Source organism: Balaenoptera acutorostrata, chromosome 5 (genome assembly GCF_949987535.1).
Source record: "Balaenoptera acutorostrata chromosome 5, mBalAcu1.1, whole genome shotgun sequence".
NCBI classification, from domain to species: domain Eukaryota; kingdom Metazoa; phylum Chordata; class Mammalia; order Artiodactyla; family Balaenopteridae; genus Balaenoptera; species Balaenoptera acutorostrata.
In genome coordinates, this window is record NC_080068.1 from 108,013,627 (window position 1) to 108,038,489 (window position 24,863).

The following is a 24,863-nucleotide window of genomic DNA, read 5'->3' on the forward strand; positions in this document are numbered from 1 at the left end:
GCTCCCTTCTACATTCTGGATTTTCACTCCACCTTTTTAGTTGTGCTTTTTAGAAGTGTCTTCTCAGGTGGGGCGGGAAGACCTCTCTTCAGGTGACCAATTAAGTGCGATAAGACTTGTTCTTCTCCCTTTTATCGCTTAACACTTGCCCTTCTTGCGTTTCAGATTTTAACTTTTCCATCAGCATTCATTTAATTCTGCCTTCCATTTCCGTGTCTTCCTTTCCTCTATATTTCCCTCCCCCTCCCCTTTCAACTAAGTGTGTGTATATGCGCGTGTGCCCCTTTCGGAAATGAAAATTTTCTTACCTGTTTTTCACTCCTTTAAGCAAGTGCCAATTTTAATCGCCCTTTTGCAGGCAAGAGGTACAATGTCACGTAAATGTCTCCGCCAGGCAGAAACCACTCATTCTTCCCTCTTATGTCCTCCCTTATGGAGAGAATGGATGAACCTAGGCTCCGTCTAGTAAGCTTCTCCAGAGCATCTAAAATGATTATTTTCCTAAACGGAACTCTTCCTCTCGTAAAGCTCGCAAAAGTTTCTAGCGACATCCAGCTTCCTCTTATAACAGGAATCAAATATATTTTTCCATTTCTTTCAGTCATATGATCATTGATACATCACATGATTTGATCAACACGACTTTGGAGAACATTGAACTTTTTGGCTAGTTTTTCCTTCGTTTTTATTGTTTATAATGTTTTATGGTTTATAGTTATCTCTGAGAGAACTAACTCTGAGGGAGCATTTGTTAATATTTAGAATCCATTTTGCAGTATTCATCATGTGTTTATGTATTTGGCTGCGCAGGGTCTTGGTTGCTGCATGAGAGATCGTCCATCTTCCTTGTGACACGTGGGATCTTTAGTTGCGGCACGCAGGATCTAGTTCCCTGACCAGGAATCAAACCCGGGCCCACTGCATTGCGAGTGCCGAGTCTCAACCACTGGACCACCAGGGAAGTCCCATCATGTGTTTATTTAGAATTCATTTTTTCATAGCTTACATATACATGTATAATGGCTCAGAGCATGAAGTACTTCATAAAAGCTTAAAAGCTTCAGTGTTCATTACTTCACTTGATAAGAAGTTACAGCATTTTGATAATGATACATCAAAAGAAACCCAAGTCATTTGGCCCAACTCCCTAATTTTACAAAGCAAAAAACTAAAATGGAAGAGAAATTGGATGACTTAGGTTCTAGGTAACCAACCAAGCTACATGTGGTCCAGTAGTGGAATACCTGGTCCAGAACCCTAAAGCAAATCTTAAAATCAATGGACTCTTCAGGAATGTTAGTCAAAATATCCTTTGCTGTCAGATTTTATTTTATTTTATTTTTTGCTGTCGGTTTTAACTTACCTTCATCAACTGCATGTTCTTCCTCATAGATAAAATTTTGAACTTTCATTGTCCATTTCAAAATTTTCCTTTTTAATGTTACAGTTCTAAGATGAAAGATTAACTGCTCATTTTCTGAGTATCTACATGTGCATCATACCATTTGGTCTTTTGAGGTAACAACAAATAAAACACAAACATAAAACCCTGAAACTAAAAGAACAAGAAAAAACTTCTCCCTAGTAATCTGTTATGGAATTATTTTCCATGAATTTAAATTTCTTATTGAAACTTTTATTTTCTTTAATTTTATTTGTTTCCTGTTACATGATTTATTTCTGATTTTTCATCCAGAGACTATTGCTAAGTTTCATGTTCTCTTGTCTGTTATCTCAGAATTTGGTGAGGAAATCTATACTTAATCTAAAAAATATTCTTCAAACTGACAATACTGTAAGGTAGTTAACTATATGTTTCTTATGTCCATGTCAAATATTGCTTATTTTAATAAAGACTTTTTAGTTAGACTAAAAACAAGTACTTATAAGTGATGACATCCATTAAGTATAAACATCTGATGATTATTTTTCTTTTACATAACAGATCACCAATATATAGTCCTGAACCTAAACTCCTTTAAGTGTAAGTTACTGAAGCCAAACTCCTTTATACCTTTGGTGTTCACTTATAACCGTGTAAAATTTTAAAATTAGTACCCACATACAGACCAATGCAGAATCGTACAAAAATATTTGAATACTGCAAAACAGAAGTAAAATAGAAATGAATAGCTTTTTTCTTAAAAAAAAAAAACTTCCTTTTTTCTTCATATTCACATTTTAATTTTATATACTTAGAAATTGAGATTTATTCTTAAAATGTTCTTTTTGCAGTGAGTTCATTATCTCACCTATCTACAATGATTTCAGAAGAGATTAGAAAGAGATGAATATATTTAAAGGATCAGACTCTTGTGAACAATGACATCATCAAAAAGGTCTTGTTTTCATTAATATGCCATTAATAGGAAAGAGAGGATGGGTGAGTTTTCTTCATAAGCAGGTTCACTGTAGACAGGAACGGCCTGCCTTCCCAGCAAGGAGATCCTGAAATCACAAGCTCCAGCCTCCATCGATGATAATAGGATTACCTGTTACATAGGCAGACTGCAGTGATAAACACAAGGAGATAGAACAATTAACCAGGTTGTGTTTCTTCAGTTTTCCTGACTGAGATAGCTAGACAGTTTATCCTCATAGTACCAGCAAACCACACTTTTAACAACTAGAAATTAGGAAAATCTGAATTAAATTTCAGATGATTTAAAACTGCTGAGTGTTCTTGTGATCTGGATCTGACTGGCCTCTGGCTGGTGTTTGAGCACATGTCACATCATTCTAAGAGTGTCTGGACTCAGAATCAGAAAATTAAGAAATTTTGTGATATAGAGCCATTCCCCGAATTAGGATAAAGTATAGGCGAAAACAGCACATTTTCATTTTGAAACTCAGAAGTATTCTAACTAGCTGAGTTTTATGCCACTGATAAACCTTTGAACATAATCAAGTGTGTCAGTAACAAAGTGGTAATGTCAATTACCAATCAGAATTTTTTTAAAAAGATGTATATTTAGTTAATCAATATACATGGGTAATTCCAGGAACGGAAGCACACTAAATGTCTTTTTAAAATTTATATGAGTAATAATTATTATAATCTATTAACCAAAAAAAAATTCTATACTAGCTTCAGACATACAAATCTGTACAAAACTAAAGGAGTTTAAAAATTACTGATTTTTTTCCCCATAGAATTTTTCATTTTCCAAAGAAAGCTGAAGTGATTCTTGTGGTAGAGGTTTAAAAATGTTTTAACTTAAACATGGATAATAGACTCAAATTTGTGTTCCTAGTTTTAAATTCACCTAAAGCCTGCGACAATGGAAGAGGCTGGAAGGAAAGACATCATAACAGGAGTACAGAGTGTTTTAAAGTTCAATATATATTGTATAGCACAGGGAACTCTACTCAATACTCTGTAATGGCCTATATGGGAAAAGAATCTAAAAAAGAGTGGATATATGTATACGTATAACTGATTCACTTTGCTGTACACCTGAAACTAACACAACATTGTAAATCAACTATAGTCCAATAAAAATTAAAAAAAATAAAATTCAATATATGAAGACTGATCATATAAAGTAGATAAACTAGGGGGTTACTGGACACTCTACCAAGAAACAACCCCAATTTCTCCAAGTTTTTTTAAGAAGGCAAGCTTTCTGTTTTACATATGGACTCTTCTGGATCTTTTTAAAAGGACAAAGGTCCTTTTGTTGCACATTTCAAGCCAGAACATTCTCTAATATTTGGTAACCTAAGCTCTGGCTAAACCAGGGCCATTTAGCTTATCAGCAGTACCCACAAATCAAATGAGCTCTTGTGAAGATACAGATTCAAAGAAATCAGAAAGGTTAATGTACTCAGTCATTCATAATCTGCCTAGTCATTTCCTCAGCTATGAACAACTGTTGTTAATAGTTCTGAGAAGTAGTAACTGCTCTGTCACTAAAACATTTCAACCTCTGTATCTGTCACATTCACCACCACCTGGTGTGCACCAAGTTACACTGAAGAGGAGCTAAGTGATCAGTAACACACCTCCTCACTCCCGCCTAGTCCCCTTTCCTTCTCTCTTCTCTCTTACAGTTAGTTCCCTGCTCGTGTACTAGTCACAGACATAAAACAGAGGGGATGTCCTTGTGCTTTATACCTTGTAAGAAATATTTCTTATGAAAGAGTTTCTGCTTCCACAGCTGTTTGCCATTAAAAAATATACAGTAGCCATTAAGGAAAAAACTGATTACTAAATAGGTGCAAAGTGGAAAGAGACAGAATTAGGAATTTCCATACATGATGATAAATAGGTAAAAATTCATAGGGAAAAAAAAGAGGTACTGGTATTGTTCTAAACAAGTCACCAGTAAAACTGAAAACACCAGATGCTAATTCTGTGTCTCCTGAACGCAAATCTGGTTAACCCTTTCCCCACTTCACCTGAAGCTCTCATAATTTTGGAGGTTCACTGGTTTGATTTACAAATCAAATTTACAAATGGTTTCCCAAATTGTAATTTTTGAAAGTAATTATAAAATTGAGCAATTTAATTTTTTTCAATCCTCCACCACTTCATTTGCTATCAGATTCAGTGACATGTAAAGTTGAATGAGGAAGAGTTGGTGGCTCAGATCAAAGTGGCCTTTCTATGAGCAAATTAAATCAGAACTCATTCCTACCTTGTAAAAGCAGCATCTTAGCACCTACATGCCATCACTCCCTAAATCATACTGTTTTGATGAGCAAGTTGTGGCCAAATGTGATTGAGGATAATGAACCCCCTGGGAAGAACAGTGCTTACTTCATCAGAGGCCAGGTACACGCAGAGCAGGGCTATTTCTTCTGCAGTTGCAAATCTTCCTGTTTTCTGTCTCTTTAGGAAATCGCTCAGTGCCTGTAACCGGAAACCATACCGGACATCAGTGATGTGAGCTGAAGTAACTCACCTGCAACACCTTCAGAAGGTCAAAGGCAAGAGGAATCTACGAAGGTACCACTGGCTTGTTGCCTTGATTAATTATACATGATATAAGATACAGGAGAATGTCATTAATATCATTAATTGTGGACCAAACAGGACTATGGTGACTCCCAATCTACTCAAACTATTTGTTTTATACTAAAACCTACAGAGACTGTGACAGACCAGAAAGATAATATTAAAGAAGAGGGCATTTTCATATTTTTTGAAAATGTGGTAAAATGCACATAATATAAAATTTACCATCTTAACCAATTTGAAGTGTACAGTTCAGCAGTGTTAGGTCCATTCATATTATTGTGCAACAAATCTCCACAATTCTTTTCATCTCGAAAAACTGAAACTCTATACCCATTAAACAATAACTCCCCACTCCCTCTCCCCCAGCCCCTGGCAACCACCCTTCTACTTTCTGTCTCTATGAATTTGTCTACTCTAGGTAAGGAAGGGGCATTTTTTTTTTTTTTTTTTTTTAACCAGAGGATTTAAACACATTTAAAATAGCAGATATACCTCTTCAGGATTTGGTCTGGCTTGTATTCTTTCCTGCAGAGATGGGGTATCAACCGTTCCTAAATCAAAGGAGGGCATTCAGCTTGGTTACTTACTTAGACTGAAAAAGAAATTGATGATTAAATTTTAAACTTCCTTTCCATATGATACAACGATCAGTGAAAGCCTTCTCCATGACTTGGAGTGACTATTTCACCTCTACCTGCCTGCTTTTTATTTAATAGGCTCATAAATTCTTTAATAAATTTCTATGATTTTCAAAAACACAGACTATACTTCTTTGTGAAGTAGTATATTAGGCAAAAAATGACACCCAGCATTCCCAGGACATCCTTTAGTCACATCACCTTGACATGATACTTTATGGATCTTAAGCACTGTTATAGGTATTATCTCAGTTAATCCTTGCAACAACCCTGAGATGTATTATAGATAAAATCATACAAGCACTATATCAGTATAAGGACCCAGACTACCTAATGATCTCAAAAACATTCTCTGCCGTCAGGTTCACTCTGGGGGGGATTCTCAGGGACAACTCCACGCCCATCATAGTCCTCAATAACTTAGGTGGCTCTTAATTTTCCTCATTATCTTGCCTCTTTTCATTGGTTTTAAATTCCTGTTTTAACCGTTGTTTCATATTTCTCATCAAAAAAATATAACTTTATTTTACTTAAAAACAAGAAAAATAATAATGACACTAAAATTTTTTAAATCCCACTTAGTTCACATTCCTTACAGAGCAATTTCCCATACATTTCTGTTAACTTCTGTGATCTGCAAATTCTCTTCTGAGGGCTTTCTTCTGCTGACCGTACTCCCGGAGACCTAAGGTCATAGCAAGTGATTTCACAGTCATACTCTCAGCTCCATCCTTAGACCATGCTCCTGGGCGTGTCATAGATTTGATGTTTGCTTGGAAATCATTTCTTTCTTTTTTTAAAAAATTTTTTATTGGGGTATAGTTGATTTACAATGTTGTGTTAGTTTCAGGTGTACAGCGAAGTAAGTCTTTACACATATACATATATCTACTCTTTTTCAGATTCCTATCCCATATAGGCCATTACAGAGTATTGAGTAGATTTCCCTGTGCTATACAGTAGGTCCTTATTAGTTATCTATTTTATATATAGTAGTGTGTATATGTCAGTCCCCATCTCCCAATTTATTATCCTCCCCGCCTCGGAAACCATTTCTTAATTTTATTATCATTTGCCATTTCTCTGGAGAGACTGGGAATCTTCGAAATCTGCAAATCCTGGCTCCTTTTTGTTTAACAGCCCTTTCCTTAGCTTGTCTCTGTGCTCTCACATTTCACTGTAAGTAGGCGGCACTTTCAACAGGCCGGGTGGGAGTTGCCTTGACTACATCACCTGGTTCATCAGGAATGTTTTCTACCCTCCACAGTTACCGCAGGCAATAGTGTTGATGAAATTTCTTAAACCACAAAGCAAAAATCTCTTTGTATCCAATTTCTGGTGATATTTTCCTCCCTTGCCTCATCAATAGCCTCCTTAAAGTCCACGATTCTACCAACAGTGTGTTCAAGGCACCTTAAGCATTCACTTAACGCCCTCCTCAAAATCCTTAAATCTTTAACAGCTTCCTCCCTCTGAGGCAAATGCTCACCGCATCTTACATATGGCCGGTATTAATGACTGTTACATGAAAACTGTGTAGCAAGCCTATGCCTCGCACTTAATTCCACTGTCACCTGACTCTGCTGTGTCCCTGGCACAGACTGACACACCATGCCACTGTCCACACCAGGCTGGTGTTGAAGTGTTGTGACCATACTATCAGCACCATCCCAGACACACTCATTCCTTGTCACATTTTCTTCTGTGACTGGCTCAGTGAGTCACAGCTAGTTCCTTGTTCCAGAGAGTGGGAGAATATATTTTCCAATCTTCTGAAAAGTCCAGCTTCAAAACAACCACATGTTCCAAATCATTTTGCCATTTATTCCACTGGGAAAATGGCACCAAGAATAGCTAGACTCAAGTATCACCAATGTGTATGTTAAAACCCAGTGAAACTCTCTCTCCTGTAACCTCCTCTTTCTTGGTGTGACCTATGTTTACCTTTCTAGTCCAAGAAAAATTAAACAGAACACCTCAATCATGGAAATTCTGTCCCTTGAAGGTTATTTAGTAGCGTCCCCCTTTAATAGGTCAGTGGTTTTCAACCTGAGGGGAGACCATGATGAATTACATCAGAATTTCCAGTGGCGCTTTTCAAACTACACACAGTGTTCCCCATCAACTCCTTCTCCAAATGCCAGCATGCCCCTCAGGTTTTGAAAGGTCCCACAGGTAACTGTGAATTGCTTCTCCTCCCCAAACCCACAATACCGGTTGTGAACTACTAAGAGAAACCTTGATGCTGGACATGCAGTACTGAATTTCTTTTCAGAGAGGAAGTTGATCATTCTTCTTAGGCAGACCTCATTTTACTCTACTTTACCTTGCTGAGCTTCACATTTGTTTTACAGATTTCAGGGCTGTGCAATGCTTCTTCGAGCAAGTCTATCGGCACCATTTTTCCAACAGCATTTATTTGCTCACTTCATGTCTCTGTGTCACATTTGGTAATTCTCACAATATTTCAAACTTTTTCATTATTAGTATATTTGTTATGGGGATCTGTGATCAGTGATCTTTGATGTGACTTCTGCGAAAGGATTATGGCTCCCTGAAGGCTCAGATGATGGTCAGCATTTTTTAGCAATAAAATATTTTTGAATTAAGGTATGTACATTGTTTTTTTAGACACAATGCTATTGCACACTTAATAGACTACAGTATAGTGTAAACATAAATGTCCTTTCTACTCATAATAAGTTCTGCTTTTCTCCTTTCCTTTATATGAGGGGCCAGAATACTTTTTGGTCAAAAGCCAGACAGGAAATATTTTTAGCTTTGAGAACCATTTGGTCTGTTATAACTACTCAACTCTGACTAGCATGAAAGCAAACTTAACCAATATAAAAGCAAACTGGGTGTGGATGTACTCCAATAAAACTGTGTTTACAAAACAGGTGGGAGGCCGGATGTGGCCTGCAGGTCACAGTTTGCTGACCCCCTGTTTACAGCATAAAGGAAGGTATTAATCCCTCCTTTTTGTTTATGGGCCGCCCCAGGTGATGGACATGACTCAGTGTCTCCCTGTGTCTGGGAGGCTCCTCTTTCTTCCTGCTGTCCTGTGAGCATGGTCTACGTTTCAACTTTCCCCTGACGAGGCCATCCTGGGCTTGCTTCCAAAACACCAAGCTCTGGCCAGTTATGTCTCTCAACCACAGGGTTTGGAATTGTCCCCATCCACACAAGTAGCATTTAAACCTTTTGCATCTGTTAAATCAAAATGGCATCACTTGTGCTAAAGCCCATGATACAAAACCTACACTTAATGCCTAACCTAATTGCAGTTTCAACCTTTACCAGAAATGTAATCTTAATCAACCAGTCTGGAATTTTCCGGTCAGCACCAATGAGGTAATTGGGCCCCTGTGGCCCCTCTCTATCCCCCTAGAGGAAGAAGAGGCAACCTGTAGTATAAAACCTGTGCCATCCCCTCCCCCTTAAAAAAGAAGTCCCAGCCCAGAATAACCTTTTCTTTTCTTTTGCCAATGACCTCCTTGCCCCACCCTTCTTTCTATGAAAACCTTCCATTTTTGTATATGACTCCTTGGAGCATCCTTCTAGCTGCTAGATGGGATGCCACTTGATTCATGAATCGTTGAATAAAGCCAATTAGATCTTCAAATTTACTTGGCTGAATTTTGTCTTTTAACACATCTGTGGGTTATTCCTCATGACTTAGGATCTCTTTCCCAACTTACCGTTGGACTGTTATCTTAATAAGCCTGGACTCCTTCTTCTTTGGAGCTTTTCCCAATGACAATACAACATGTGGTAAACAAGCTTACATAGATACTTTTCACAGTGGCAGCCAGGAGGTCAGAAAGGACAAGTTCATAGTCCCACAGTGCCCAACTCACCTGGACACACACAGTTGCACCGGATACCCTGCTGGATGAAGTCTGCAGCAACAGACTTTGTGAGACCAATCACAGCCGCCTTGGTTGTGCTGTACACACACCTGTTCACAACTCCTGAGAATGAAGGGAAGTTCAACCGTTGAAGGAATAAAAAAACACAGTCAACTTTAGGAAGCAGGAGACCATTGTCATGCTTCCTCACACTTCACCATTTTTAAGATTTTTTTTTTTGATGTGGACCATTTTAAAGAGTCTTTATTGAATTTGTTACAATATTGCTTCTGTTTTGTGTTTTGGTTGTTTGGCCTCCAGGCATGTGGGATCTGAGCTCCCCGACCAGGGATCGAACCCGCACCCCCTGCACTGGAAGGCGAAGTCTTAACCATTGGACCACCAGGGAAGTCCCTGCACCCTTTCTAAAAATCGGTATCAGATTTTCTCCTTTAATAGAGCTAGTTTCTGAATCTGGGAAAATAATATCATTATTGGCACAATTCAGTTGAGACTTCGGTGTTGAGATGCTGCACCTAAGTGACAGCAGTGGCTTTAGTTTTTCATCATCAGTTGGTAGAAAAAAGAAATTTAGGGTAAAGCAAAGCAAAACAAAACACAACCCAAACAAACCCAGAGGCTTAGGCATTTCTTTGCATTCCTCTCCTGTGCAGGCTTACTGTGTACATCCTTGCTAAGAGAAGGAATGTTATCTCAGCAGTAACTACGTCATTTTCAACTCGAAATCCATCTGTGCCAGACTGTGACATTGTCCATCATCTCCACTTTTGCACTGCAATCTGGCCCTTCAACTTGACTTCTCATTTAGGGCTGGATCAAATGTCTTTGTGAAGCACTCCCCCAATCCACAGGCAGAGTTATGTCCCTGCTATTGTAACAGCACTTTGTACAAAGCTCTGTTATAATCCTATCACACTGCAGAAGACGTGCATTTGCCTGACTCTCTCCCCCTTTTAGACTGTGAATTCTTTGGGGTCAGGGACATCTAGTGGGTGTTTAATACATCTTTTTTGATTAATTAAATGTATAAATGTTTCCTTCTCCCAGTTTGATCTTCATTTCCATATACATTAGAAGGAATAAAAGGGAGAGCAAAGCAAACCAACTTGTATTTAACTTTATGACTGGTTCACATCTAAGGCAAAAGGACTGGTACTTAAGAAACTTTAGAGCAATTTTAAAAAAAAGCAGTTTTGAAGTTATGTGTGGGTTTTATGATCTCTGCTATGCTTGTTCCCCAAACCCTTAGCTCTTGAAGGTGTGTGAGTACATGTGTCATCATGCCCAGAGGAAGACACACCTACCTTTGATGCTCGATGCCACAGAGGACATGTTGATAATGTTGCCAGATTTCTGAGCAAGCATCTGCCAAAACAAAACCAAGACCAAAAAAAGATGCTATTCTGCAGGCTAAAAATACTACCTCTTTAAAAGATGTGCATTTACTTATGGTTTGCAGGACCATCTCATTAGCTATTAACATTAAGCACTGTTAAGCATGTTAAGCAGTCTTTTTTTTTTTTTAACGGATTTTATTTTATTTTTTCTTTTTCTGGTCATGCTACGCAGCTTGTGAGATCTTAGTTCCTTGACCAGGGATTGAACCCGGGCCTTTGGCAGTAAAATCAGAGTCCCAACCACTGGACCACCAGGGAATTCCCTGTTAAGCAGTCTTAATGGTCTCACCCAATCATTGCTGGGAATTGATGGCTTGTGTACACATTGGCAGGAACATTTCCCAGGGGTTTACTGCCTTCCTGTGGCACAAAAGCATCAGCAAGACCAAGAAGGAACTCTGAGCTGAATGAAAGGCTAAAGAACGTTAATGTTACTATATGTTCCTGATGGAAAACTCTGTCTCCATTCATCACATATTCAACATATAGTTGAATACCTACTGTGGTCAGGTACAGTGGTAGGTCCAGGAGATTCAAAGAGAAATGACTCAGTCTCTGCCTGCCTATAGAGCTGCCAGTCTGATTGAAGTGGCTGATATAACCTGCATCCAGCAACAGGAAAGACTGTCACTGGGGAGGGGGCGGACGTGGAAAGAAGGGACCAGGCTGCAGGGCACTCAGAGGAGGGCTGATGTTTTGAAAGCTAGAGCGTTAATCAGAAAAATAAAAGAGAAGGGTATTTTCTTCCCACGGAAGTGGGAAGAAGGGATGGGTCTGGCTGGAAGACAGAATGTGGGAGGAATAAAGCTGCAGAGGCCAGCGGGGCTAAATTTAGGAATTTTGGCTTTACCCTGAAGGCAATTCGGTGGAGACAATGAGGGGTTTAATGCAGAGGGGGAGTGGCATGTTCAGGTTTGAAGATTACAGATTACTCTGGCATCTTGTAGAGGAGAGCACTGGAAGCCGATGCAGGGATTCAGAAAAGGAGTAATGAAAGCAGAGAGCAGAAATGTCTGTGGGTAACAGGGGCGGAGACAGCTGAGGTACATGAGCAGGACTTGGTACATGGTTACATGCAGTGAGGGCCACTCCCCGTCTAGGGCAGCGTTTCCTAAGAATACGTCCTTCAGAATCCCGCACGGAAAGTGTGAAAGTCTTAAGAGGAGGGTCTGTGGCTGTTCTGCCCTCCTAGACAGGGTACACAGCAGCTAGTCAATACATTTCAGGGAATCAAAACCTCTTGAGGTGCTAGGCTAAAGTGCAGATTGCTGAGCTCTGCCCCAGACCTAAACAAATATATCACTGAAAAAAGCTGCTATGAATTAAAAAATGTTTTCGGATGAACTTATATTTAATTAAAAGATGTATGTATGTTTTCAAGATGATATAGGTATATGCAAGGGCATGGGTATCCACCCATCAATGTTTCGGGGGAAGAAGCAAGAGTTGGAGAGAATTCCTGCCTCGTGGGCACTAACTTACTGAAATCAGAGGCTGCGGGGATGACCATAAAGAACAAGGAGGAGGTGGTGAAGAGTTGAAGTAAGTGCTGGGGGAGATGGAGAACAGAGGAAGGAGAACCAGGATATGCTCTGTCATGAAAATCAAGTAAAGAAAGAGCTTCTAAGAGGGAGGAGTCTCAGTAGGCAGTGTAAAGGGTCCAAGAAAAAAATCACTTCTGCTGGGGTGAGTTTATCCAGCAGCTTTCAAGGAGGTGTAGGAATGGAGAAGGTGAATAACTGGATGATCCAGGGATGAGTTTGCCAAGATTCTATTTTTCCTTATAGTATTCTTACTTTCTGTTTTGATACTTAGCTACTAATGGTACCTAAGAGCAGAAAGTCTAAAACAACCCTAAGGTATTATGTTGAATGGATTAAAAGGATAAAAGGAGAGGCTGAGGTGACCCAGTGAAATCCAGAAGATGGCAGGGAAAGAAAATATTGAACCCAACCTGTTTGTCTATATAATAAAGAGGATCATAATGAAATGGGGTCCTCATAAAAAAAGACCAGGAAAATTAGTAAAACATAACAGTGTTTAAAGCTAAGCCTTAAAATTATTCTTTCTTATCCAGTTTAGCAAATAACATAACCCATTTTAATTAATTTATTTTCCCAGTTTCACTGAGGTATAATTGATAATATATACAACCCATTTTTAATACATATGGAATACATGTAGCCCAATTTAATATATAAAGATGGGCTATTAAATAAGTTCAGTCTCCGATCTTCTGAAATGCAATAAAATCCTCAGGCAGAACTTTAGAAAACAGTCACCTGGGAGGTGCTGGTGCTGCCCCCTAACACTTGGACTGTCCATTCAGCCCAGGTCTAGCTGCTGATTCTAGAGCCCACAGTCCTTGCGTCCTTCTGTGCTGCCTTCACAACACCAGCTCAGCACCTGCTGTCATGGTGTGAATGCTCTTCTTGGCTCTGCATGCAACAGCCCTCTCTGGCAGGTACAACAATAAAGTGAAGTGCCTGGATGTAGTAATGCTGTCTAAGATTGATCTCCCAGAAGCTCAGGCAGATGCTTCAAAGAGCTCTGAAGATTCCCTCTAGCTGCATCTAGTTAGTCCTACTGTGACGCAGCTCTTCTGCCCCCACTGACCAGAGCCCAGCTCCTAAACCTGGCAGACCTTGGCTTCTTGGGTCTTCAGTGATTCCATGCCTGACCTCCACCTGGACTGACAACCTAGATTCATTTCTTCATCCAGCAAATGTTTGCTAAGCAGCTCTACGTGCGAGAGACTCTTCTAAGATACAGCAAAGGAGGAGAACACCCAAATATCCAAGACCTCCCCGAACCCTTGTTGTAATGGATCCTCTCTTCCGGTGGACCTTGGATTCTACACTGACCTCTTTTCACAGTATTTTTAATTTGTTCTCTGCCTTCTGACTACTCTTCCAGTCTTGGAATGGTTTTCTGCTTATCCATGAACAAAAATTTCCTACAAGTGTTCCTATGGTTTGACCATCTGACCTTTCAAATCTGCCTAGACTCTAAATCCTGGCTTCCCCTGGAAAGTTCTATCTGGTATATGTGCGTCATGGTTAATGAACATAATTAGGGCTGGAAAGGATTGTGTAATGTATCACCCTCATTTTAAATAGAAGAAATAAACACCGAGAGAGCACAGGTGCCATCTCCCAGGTCCTGTGGCGAACTTAGGGGCAGAGCTCAGGCTGTTCCCAAGGTCTTCCAAAGCCAGATTCCAGAATCCCAGGTGAGGTCGGTTAGGGTCACTTTAACAGGTGGCACCAACTCATTCTGACTCCCCATCCCAGTCATTAATAACTCTTAGGATTTCTTACAGATGAGTTTCATTGGCTCATATGGATTATTGTTAAGATGCTTTAAATCATAGACAAACTCACTAATTTGCAAGTTAATGTTTGATATTTTAAAAGTTAACACTCAACAAGTTTAAATTTCAGCTCCACTGTATCTCACACCTATGTCCTTCCCTGATATTTGTCAAGCATTCAGTACTACAAATGAGTCTCATGTATGTGTAAGTCTTATTCATTTGACCTGAGCTTTCCTCTTTTACCACAGCCTCTGCTTTTCCTCATATCCTATGCTAAGGATTAGTCTTCAAAAAATACATTTAAGTTCCAAATAACAGATTCTCATGAACTCCAAATAAGCAAAAAAAAGGCAATTTATATTTTTTAAAAATTTACTAGTTCAACATTCCATGAGCCAACCCAAAGATTCCTTCTAGGGGCTAAACAAGTAGATTAAAAAAAAATTTAGTTTTTTTTTAGTTACTAGGTCAATTTCTCTAATTTTCCTTTTAGCATTCATCTGCATCCTTCTTGACATTAGGCTGAATGTCCAGAGCAAAGTATCTGCCCTGCCTTGCCATCAAAAAACTCTTCTCCTGCCCTGGGTTGGGCAGCATTCAGTATGTCAGTTATCTAATCCAGCTGGAATGGAAGAGAAGCATGGCTCTTCTGCATTTCACTAGGGTTCAACTTACAACCTTGAACTGAGCTGGTTCTGTACAAAGTCAACCTCGTTCATTGTCTGAGCCTGTGTTGTCTGCTACTACTGGCTTATAAGTTCATTTGAAGTCAATGTTTTTCATACTTATACCCCCCTTCCCCCAGAGAACCTAGTGTGGTGCTTTCCATCAAAAGGCACTTAATGCTTGTTTGTAAAATAAAATGAAAAACAGTCAGGAGTTGTGTGAAGGCTGGCAAATTCAAGGGTAGCAGACTCAGGAGGAATACTGTCTCCTTAGCACACGCTGTCTCTCACCTCTCTGGTACCTCTGTGGCTCAGCTAAAAGCAGGAGTGCAAGGAGAATACTCGGGGTACAGAAAAGCAATGGGGTACATCCACCTTGAGATGGGGGGGCCTAGATGCTGACATTCAAGAAGGGGCCCAACTTCAAGGGTTCAAATCCTGGCTCTAACCACTTGCTAGTTATATGACCTTGGGCGAGTTATCTAACCTCCCAGTTTCATCCTTCTGCACAGTGGCTGTGATAGTACCTACCTCATCGGACTGCTTTGGTCCCACATGCCCCCTTGCTGTTCCAATCCCTGGAACCCTCTTCCCAGATACCTGAATGGTCAGCTTGCTCACTTCATCGGGACCTCTATGAAAATTTCACCTTATTAATGAGGCCCTCCTGCTAGACCTCACTGATAGCATAGCTTTTTTTTTTTTTTTTTTTTTGGCCATGCTGAGCGGCTTGTGAGATCTTAGTTTCCCAACCAGGGATTGAACCTGGGCCACCGCAGTGAAAGTGCTAAGTCCTAACCACTGGACTGCCAGGGAATTCCCTAACCTAGCTTCTTTTAAATTCACTGTACTTATAACCACCACACACGTTAGAGTTTATTTGATTACACATTATCGTATCTCGCCCCTCAAAATAGGACCTCCCTTATAGAAAGGACTTTGTTTAGTTCTCTGATGTGCCTTCTGCACCTGGAAAGCAGCCTGGCACGTGGTGCTTAATATTCCTTGAATGAATGAAGTGGAAAGTTAAGTGAGTTAATTTCTAGTAAATGCTTTGATATAAGTGTTCAATACAGGTTAGTCATTATGTCAGCTATTATCACTCTTCAGAGGAGGGATCCTCTCTGGATGTCCAGTATGGAGACCTACTTATCCAGTGGTACTTATCCTAGAGGTGGTGGTCACCTTACTTTGGGAAGAAACGCCTTGATCATCAGGTACATGCTGCGGATGTTGAGATTCACTGAGAAGTCCCAGTCTTTTTCCTCACAGTCCAGGATGGTTCCATGATGGACGAAACTACAAGTGTGATTAAACAATGGGGAAAAAGATGATCATTTAGAAAAATTTCTACTTCAATTTCCTTATCCTTTTTATTGTCATTTATTGGCTTAGACCACTGTCCTTTCCCTTAGCAAGATTAACAATTCAAACAAAATATCACTTAGTACATTAGGTGAGGAAGTATCCCAACGACATAAGCTAAAAAAATTTATTTGAAGACAAAATCCTTCTTTTAAAAGAAGGCAGGAGTTAGAAGCCACCAAACATAAGAAACTCTATACCTGCTGCGCAGGAAACATCACTGCCATTAAAAACAAACAAATGAGAACAGGACGCTAGTCTTAACTCCTATTTCAAGAGCAAGAGCGCCCTCAGGTGGCACAGATTTAACATTCTCAAGGGAAATCAAAACTGCAAGGAAAACAAGTGTCTCAACATCTCAGGGTAGCAAAGTAATACCCCTACTGTACAGTTCTAACATACGGAGTAAACAACGCAGAACAGGACAAAACCTTTAAAATAACCTTCACTCTTTTTGAAGTCACACTTCCTCAAGGAAGCTTTCTAAACACTGGAGTCCTGATTTCACTGTCCCCTAGACCAAAATTATATAATTAATTATAAAATATTGTCGGCTGTGATCCCTATGCACCACTGTATTTCTAGTTCAACTGAATGACAGAAAGAACCACATGCTCTATTTCTGTATCCCTTACCTTGCTGAAAATTTAACAGATGCTCAAAAACTAATTTTGCTAGTTGTTTTTTTCATGGCTCTGGGTATATTCTCATATGAGGAATGAGCAGGTTATTTATAAACTAGATCATCACAATTGTTACTTTAATTTCCATACATTGTAACATATGACAAACTATGGATAAACTGAGATTTTTTTTTTTTTTTACTCTGAATCATGATTGGGAAGAACCACAGAAATATATTAGAAGGCTCTAGAATTTTTCTACCAATGCAGCAGTACAAATGTAACACTACACAAGAAAAGTGGGATATGGGAGGTATCTACTGAGTTCCTGGTTCCTCACATCTACTGTCATGCCTGAGAAGGGACAGTGGGTACCAGCACTCGCTGTACCTACACGTAGCCGCTCCAGGTCCAGCTTTTCATCATTCATGCATGGTTCAGCAAGCTTGGTACCACCCTAATAAGTTTAATTAAGCCATTCTCTTTGTGCCGTGTATAAAGGTACAATGTGAACCTTCTTTTGCTGGGATTGATTGTCCCAGTAAGAAACACCGAGCTTGGGAGGTATAAAGGACTTACTAGAATATGCCAAAAAATTGGCAACATCGTCATTTCAATAAACTGAGTACTTGGCTTCTGGTATATATACTTCATTTTAAAGGCACTCTACTGGAAAACAGTTCTTCTTCTTATTTTCTAAGTCCTGGTACAGCAACAAGTCCATTGGCATGAGCCTGTTACTAGCCCTGGTAGAGCAGTAGCGTTAGTACTGGTTGCCTTGCGTGACCTTAACTGCCTTTAGGCCCCAAGCTCATGTCAATGTCTATGGCTGTCTTCCTTGTAATAAAAATTCTGTCCAAAAGCTAGCCATATTCCCCAAGGAATATGTTATGGTTCACAGTGAATAATTTTGCCATATTATCAAGATTCTTTTAGTGAAAGTTGCAGAAAGCTTTCTGTAAGGAGAGTGAAATTAAAAAATTATGAATTACCCAGCAACATTAAAGAGAACATCAAGTCTCTCAATGTCATTGGCGAACTGATCAATTTGTTTCTTCTTTGTGACATCAAGGACCCGAGTCTGAATACCTGAAAAATAAAACAAAGGACACTATTTCCCTATACTTATAGAGAATGGTTGGCCTTGAAGATTTAGCTGTTTCGAAGTGTGAAGACGGCAATATCTGTCCAGTTGGGCTTTGTAGGATTGCTGACCATTCGTAGGGTCTTCACAATCTGAAGACTCGCAGTAAAAATCTTGAAGTCCTCCCCACTTTGACCACCCAATAACATGTCTCTTTCTCCCTCTCTCTCTCTCTATTATCTGAAACGAATGATACAGGCCTTTTCTGAGTAAAGACTTCACAATGAAGTATGAATGATCTACAGCAGATGCTTCTCAGTAAGCCAGCAGTAATAGCTGAGAGTTGGCTCATTTTAGCCCGTTCTTTCCCCCAGAGGTTGAGTCAGTGCTACAGTAGTGCTGAATTCTGTCTGTGTGAAGGGGAAGGGCAGGGGCAGTGGATAAGGGATTGTTTCTACTTGCGCACTTTACCTTTATGTTAATTCTATTATTTTTTAGAAATGACTCTGTTGGCCAAGGGTACCGTCACTTATTTCTGGACAAAATTACAAGTAGAAGAAATGAGAGGCCAGAAGAGGGGATGAAATACTTGAAAGCCAGACATAAGAGATCTGGCATGGGGTCTGAGAGATACATACTGCACTACCTACGGAAAACCCCTGAACATTCTCTAATGAAAGCAGCAGTTATTATTTTTATACTTAAAGAAAAAAAATATATAGTTTATTATTCTCTTTTGGATATAGAAAGAAAAGGTTATAAACAAAGACAAGACTGAAATTGAGTTTCAGAAAGACTTCTTTTCTTCTATGCTTTTCTATTCCAACAGTTTGACTTTGACTTACAGGAATTATAATTCAGTGTAAGTCTAATGCAGTTAACTAGGTCAGTGAAATGATTTGTGTTTGATCATGGAACCTGTTCTATTTTGCTGGAATAGTTGATTTCCAGGTGAGTTCTCTGTTCTGCTTTCTTTCAGAGTAACTCAAACTGAAGTCCTCTGGTGTTGGAGTTAGGTTCAGTGTGGTGCTGTAAGGGGTAATACACACCTAAATAATCTGGGTAATCTCTTAGGGTTTCTGGTCATGATATTGAAACCAATATTCTTAAACTTAATTTTCACCTGTTTCTTTTAACATTTTAAATGTCAAGTTTAAATGTAAATTTTACTAGATAATTTAAAATTATGCATATGGCTCACATCATGTTTCTCTTGGATAGCGCTGCCCTCAGAGGAGGGGGTCACAGTTGTCATCAAAAGTTAACATAACAACTGTTAAGTGTTCACATATGATTTTGTAATTAGCTACTGAATCCTTCGACATGTTGGATAAATTAAAAATTTTAAGTATATAGCTTAAATACTTTGTTTACATTTAAGTGTACAGATTTTTGTCTCTAGGTTCACAGAATACAAATTTGATATCAGAGAATCAGGCTCTAAAAAGAAGGCCAGTGGAGCTGAACAGCTAAGGAATTTTCTTTCAGCATGTAAGTACTAATGCTTTATAATCCCTTGTAGACTCTGAATCCCAGATTCAAGCTGCGGAGTTGCTTACCTGGGTACTTTTCCAGTTCCTGAAGTTTGGACTCATTGATATCTGTGGCTATGACTTTGGCACCTTCTCTTGCAAAAGCCTGGTAGACACAATGCACAAATACATCCTTTGTTTACACGGTTAAACTGCTCTCATGAACTGAAAGCTATTTAGCCTTTCTCTTTTATCTTATTTTCACTGTTGTTTTCCCTATAAAATGGGTGGAATTTCAACCTATCTAGTCTCACCTCATCCTTCCCACTGTTACTATTTTTATCATTAATTAGAACAACGTGACATATATTGTGCTTGTCAGCCGACTTTGTCCCTTTAATACCAAATAAAACGTTTTTTTTTAAAAAAAAACTAGGATTCTGTTATTAAACACCTCTCAAAATACTATTATTTTTTGATTTGATAGCATGCATTCTATTTCTGAGCAGGTGAGTAGACCCCAAATAGTAAGAGAAAATGGGTTATATCAACACTTTTCCTCCTAATAACAGTGCATTATTAGCTCTGGTGGGGGGTTTCATGTGTGAGAAGTTGATATAAATTAGAAGGCAAAGGTAACTTGATAGTCTCATAACTCTGGAGTCCTATATCTGGACTGACATAATTTCAGAAAGCTAGGCACTTCTGTAGGGTCCCTGCAGTAAATTTATTACGGTGCAGAGGAACTGAGGCAGAGAGAGAAGTTTCTCAGGTCAAAGGTTATCAGTGATGTCACATGTGAGGTATTCATTCCTTTATCTGCCTGGAGTTAGGAGTAGCCACTTTTCTTTTTTGTAACTTAAGACAACAGAAGCACTAAAGAAAACAAAAAAAAAGAGCAGAATTAAATACCCATGGAACCCGCCCACATAATTCAATACCTCAAAAGTTAGTAAGCAAACAACAAAAGATAATAACTTACTAAGGTAGCTGCCCGGCCAATCCCCTGAGCAGCTGCTGTCAGGACGACGACCTTCCCATCAAGTCGACCCATAATGGAACCTGTGGTTTAATCTATAGACATGTGTATTTAATGGCTTACACTGTAGCACATGGCCTTGTGCAGTAATGTCTGGAAGGAACGGTTCAATGCACTCCTTTAAGAACCTGACGACAGCACCTCTGTACAAATACTCCTACCACTTGAGAATATTCCCATCATTCTCCAAGAATGATTACTCTAAATACCTAGCTTTGCATATGAAAAACATTTAGCAAAAACCACTGAAGTGATAACTGGTGACAGACAGACATCGGACTTTGACCCATGTTCAGGTTTTTTCAGTACCCGGAGAAGTCAGCCTCTGGTGCTGATACAGCAGCATCCCCTCACTACCACCCACCCTCCCCGCTGGCCCTCCCTGCACACACTGCTATGGCACTGGATGGGTTCTTACTACTTGGGGCTGCTTCTTGCTTCCTCTCTTGTAAACTTTTCTTGGGGTCTGCACAATTAATCATCTGTGTTTTTTCCATGTCCCTTGGGAAGATTTCACAGTTGGCCTCAGAGAGTCATTGAAAAAAAAGAGTTGGAAAATCAGATCATGTCCAATACCCCCATTTTACAGATGAGGGAACTGATTTGACCTGCTCAAGGTCATAGAACTGGTCAACGGCAGAGCCAGAACCAAACGCAGGTCTCCTGACTCTTTTGCTATGTGAACATTCTACCCCACAATGCTGCTGATCCTGTTTTAAAGTTTAAGCATTCAGCAGTAACACTTTAACAGACGCAATCAGTAATTTTTAAAAGGAGGACTGAGAAATTCTGACATAGGGGAAATATGATGTGCAGAAGATATTTGGTCAGTGCTTGGATTGTAGATCTCAGGGTGAGAGGAATGGCTAGTGATGAGGTTGGGGGTAGTGAAGAGTCAAATGATGGTTAAATGAGGCTGTCTGCAAGGAACCAAGTCCCTTCTCTTACCCTGCTGTTCTTAGTGTGTGCCTCTGACCACACACCAACCACAAAATGGCTGCTTTCTCCCAAGACATCGTATCTGCATTCCAGGCAGAAAGAAGGAATGGAGCAAAAGCCAAAAGTCTTTCAGAGGCCTCACCTTTCTATTCAAGGAGTAAGCCTTCCTCAGAAATTCCAGCCTGTGTTTTATTGGCCAGCTCTAGCAGGGGAGGCTAAGAATCTGAGTTTGTTTTCCAGGCTTTACAAAGTAAAAAGGTGGGGGTGAGCGCGTGAGTTGGGTGGATGTTGAGTGAACTAACTGAAACAGCACTTGCACAAAATAACGTCCACAATCAGTCTGCTCAATTACCTGCCTGATAAAGAGTACAGGTAGCTAGCTAGTCTTGCCTGGAGGGCTCACATGATCCAGTCATTTCTTTTTGAACTTATCTCTGTTCTCTTCAGCCAGACTTTGCTTTCTGCTGTACCCAATGTGCACTCACCCGATTTCAAGCCTGCACCCTTTGTGCAAGCTCTCCTTTCTGAGGGCTAGTTACTCCTGTGGGCAATGGGCAATGGGCAATGAGGTTTTTAAGAGCATGACATGATTAGATGTGTATTCTAGAAAGCTCACAGTGGAGAACAGACCTGGGGAGGGAGCGAGCAGGCAAGAGCAGGGGGTTTCCTTCGGAGGTGGCGGCAGTGGTGCAGAGACTGCGGAGAAACAGCAGGGACGGAGAGCAGGGGTGGATGAGGGAAGTGTTTAAGAGTTGACATAGGGCCTGGTCACTTCAAAGAGATTACATGGCTTGCCCAGTGTTTCACGGCTATGAATTCAAACCCAGGCCTCCTGATTGCGGGTCCAAGAGAAGACCCTGTGGTTCTAAAGCCCCATGCGGCGCCAGGGGCCTGCGGCTCTGCGGAACAGGTGCCCGGTAACTGACCAAGAGGCCGGCACTGTGCTCTGAAACCCATCGGTGAGTTTGTGCAGAGGCCACCTCCCCCTGGCCTTTCCCAGCCGGTGCCTGAGTGCCTGAGTGCGGCACGAACGCTAAGGCAGGCCCATTTCTGGGACACATCGAGTTCCTCCCGCCGGCCTTGCGGACCCTCCCGCGCCGTGAAGGATGCGCCCACACCGCCCAGCCCAGCGTCCCTCGCTCCCTCCCTTGCGGGCAGACTTCCGTCGTGGTCTGCTGGCTCTCCCAGCCTTACCTAGTTCCCTACTCATTTTCTCTCGCACCAGCATTTCCCTTAATAAATCCTGTGCGTGTTTAACTCTCGGAGTCAGCTTCTCGGAGGGCCAGACTAACAGCACGTTTTTATAAGAGCTTACTCTACTCCAGGGAAGCTTACGACTTCACTGATGGTCTCTGATTGACGGACAGCTGGGCTTTTACAATGCCTGACCTACTCTGATGCAATGAATTTTCAGCTTTTTTTTTCTTCTTACACGAGTGATACGTTTTTACTTAAAACATGGTTAAGAGTCGAAACTCCAGTAATCTTTACCCTCCCCCAATCTTGAGCATGATGTATTAAAAAGCTGCTATTTTACACTACTGCGATTAGTGACTTTTGGCCCATGACACTGTGAAGGCACATTGCAAATGTTTCCCTAGGAGGCTTTGACACCCAGAGAAGCACTTACTAAACAACTGCTGAAGCACAGGGCAGCCGTTTTGCTCACTATGAAAACCTCCCCCGAGCTGTCCGCCCTATTTTCTGGGACCAGATTTTTGAACAAAAGTCTTACTACTAGATAGAACTGCACTATTATATTAAAACGGATTTGTTTGGAAAAATGAGTGCAAACATGGGCTGAAATGGTGAAATGAGGCAACTTTCAATAAATCCAACGTGAAAACCAGACATGATGGATTTCTTACTCTAAACATTGGAATCAAAGTGTTAAGGTTTTTTTTTTGCCGTGCCATAGGCCTTATGTGCTCTTATTTCCCCCACCAGGGATTGAACCCGGGCCCCAGCAGTGAAAGCACCAAGTCCTAACCACTGGACCACCAGGGAATTCCCTCAAAGTGTTAATTTTTGATTAGCAGAGACACAGAGCATTTTCAGGAACTCTTTCTTCATGAGCCAGGAAAACAATGTCCACTTTGCCACTGTAAAATCCTCTCCTTTGGCTATTTTGAAAAACCTACGGGAGTTTCAAACTTGTTAAAAACCCATCCTTATCCTGAACTAACTGCTAAGTTCAATCCTGAAAAAAGGTAATGTGCAAAACTAACATCTGAAAAGAAAACCTCTCCTTTTCCCCGGCCAAAGTTTCATTTAAAATATATCGGGAGTGCTTCCCTGGTGGCGCAGTGGTTAAGAATCCGCCTGCCAATGCAGGGGACACAGGTTCGAGCCCTAGTCGGGGAAGATCCCACATGCCGCGGAGCAACTAAGTCCGTGCGCCACAACTACTGAGCCTGCGCTCTAGAGCCCACGAGCCACAACTACTGAGCCCACGCACCACAACTATTGAAGCCCGCGCGCCTAGAGCCCGTGCTCCGCAACGAGAGGCCACCACAATGAGAAGCCCGCGCACCGCAACGAAGAGCAGCCCCCGCTCGCCGCAACTAGAGAAAGCCCGCGGGCAGCAACGAAGACCCAACGCAGCCAAAAATAAATAAATAAATAAATCTATTTAAATAAAATAAAATATATTGGGAAATCTTACTTTAGAGCAGCAAGTTGATGGCGTCCTCCAGATCACTGCGCGGGCAACAAACTTAAGACCTTTGTGCAAAAACAGGTCAGGTGCCTAATGCATGTTGGGATTTGTAGTTCAGGTTCCTCGTTTTTAGAAAATGATTCGCACATTCACATACTTTATATGTAATGTGCTGCCATCTAGTGGAGCTCAGGTAGAACTGTTAACTCCAATTACGTAGAAGGTGAAAAGCAGAAAAGCATCTTACTTAGAATGTTGAAATCATTTCCTTCACTAATTTAACCTAAGTCCTTCTCTTTTATTAGAACCTACTATGTGCTGCTCTGGGAGCACTCAAAGATTGAATGAGCCAGGAATTGCATGTGGAAGTTAGCAACAAAATAGAAGGAACCCAGGTCATTGAAGATACTGGAGCCTTCCTTCCCGGACCCTGACCTAGATAGTTTAGAGGGAGGGAAATAAAAATTCTCTTGTGCTTTTTAAGGTATAGGTACAGTTATTTTGGCACACGCAGTCTATTCTAACACTAATATATACTTAGTGGCAGAATGCAGGCATCCTGAGTACACTGAGGGGGTTGAGTCTGGGGAACTTCAAAGTGCATTGTCGGGTAAGAGCAAAAAATCAGGTTTGGCTGAAGAGAACAGAAATATCAGATCAAAAAGGATGGACTAGATCCTGTGAGCCCTCTCTAGAGGCTTAGTAACTCATCACTTTATCAGGTGTGTAACTGAGCCGAGACTGTTTAGGCTATTTTGTGCATGGGCTATTTAAGTAGGGCTCACTCAACACCCACCCAACTGACTTTCCCTGCCTTTTACTTTATAAAGG

At 40.6% G+C, this 24,863-nt stretch overlaps 1 protein-coding gene across 1 annotated transcript; it reads right to left on the reverse strand.

Moving 5' to 3' along the window:
• Window positions 1-1,311: 1,311 nt before the first annotated feature.
• BDH2 (3-hydroxybutyrate dehydrogenase 2) lies at window positions 1,312-24,144 on the reverse strand. Its single transcript, XM_007190974.3, has 10 exons — window positions 24,039-24,144; window positions 20,378-20,469; window positions 19,483-19,561; window positions 17,832-17,928; window positions 16,042-16,150; window positions 10,778-10,838; window positions 9,462-9,575; window positions 5,456-5,514; window positions 4,763-4,855; window positions 1,312-2,508 (listed from the first exon to the last, which is right to left on the reverse strand). Exons 2-10 carry the CDS (start codon window positions 20,447-20,449, stop codon window positions 2,455-2,457), a joined length of 738 nt encoding a protein of 245 aa, XP_007191036.2. The 5' UTR covers window positions 20,450-20,469; window positions 24,039-24,144; the 3' UTR covers window positions 1,312-2,454.
• Window positions 24,145-24,863: the final 719 nt, after the last annotated feature.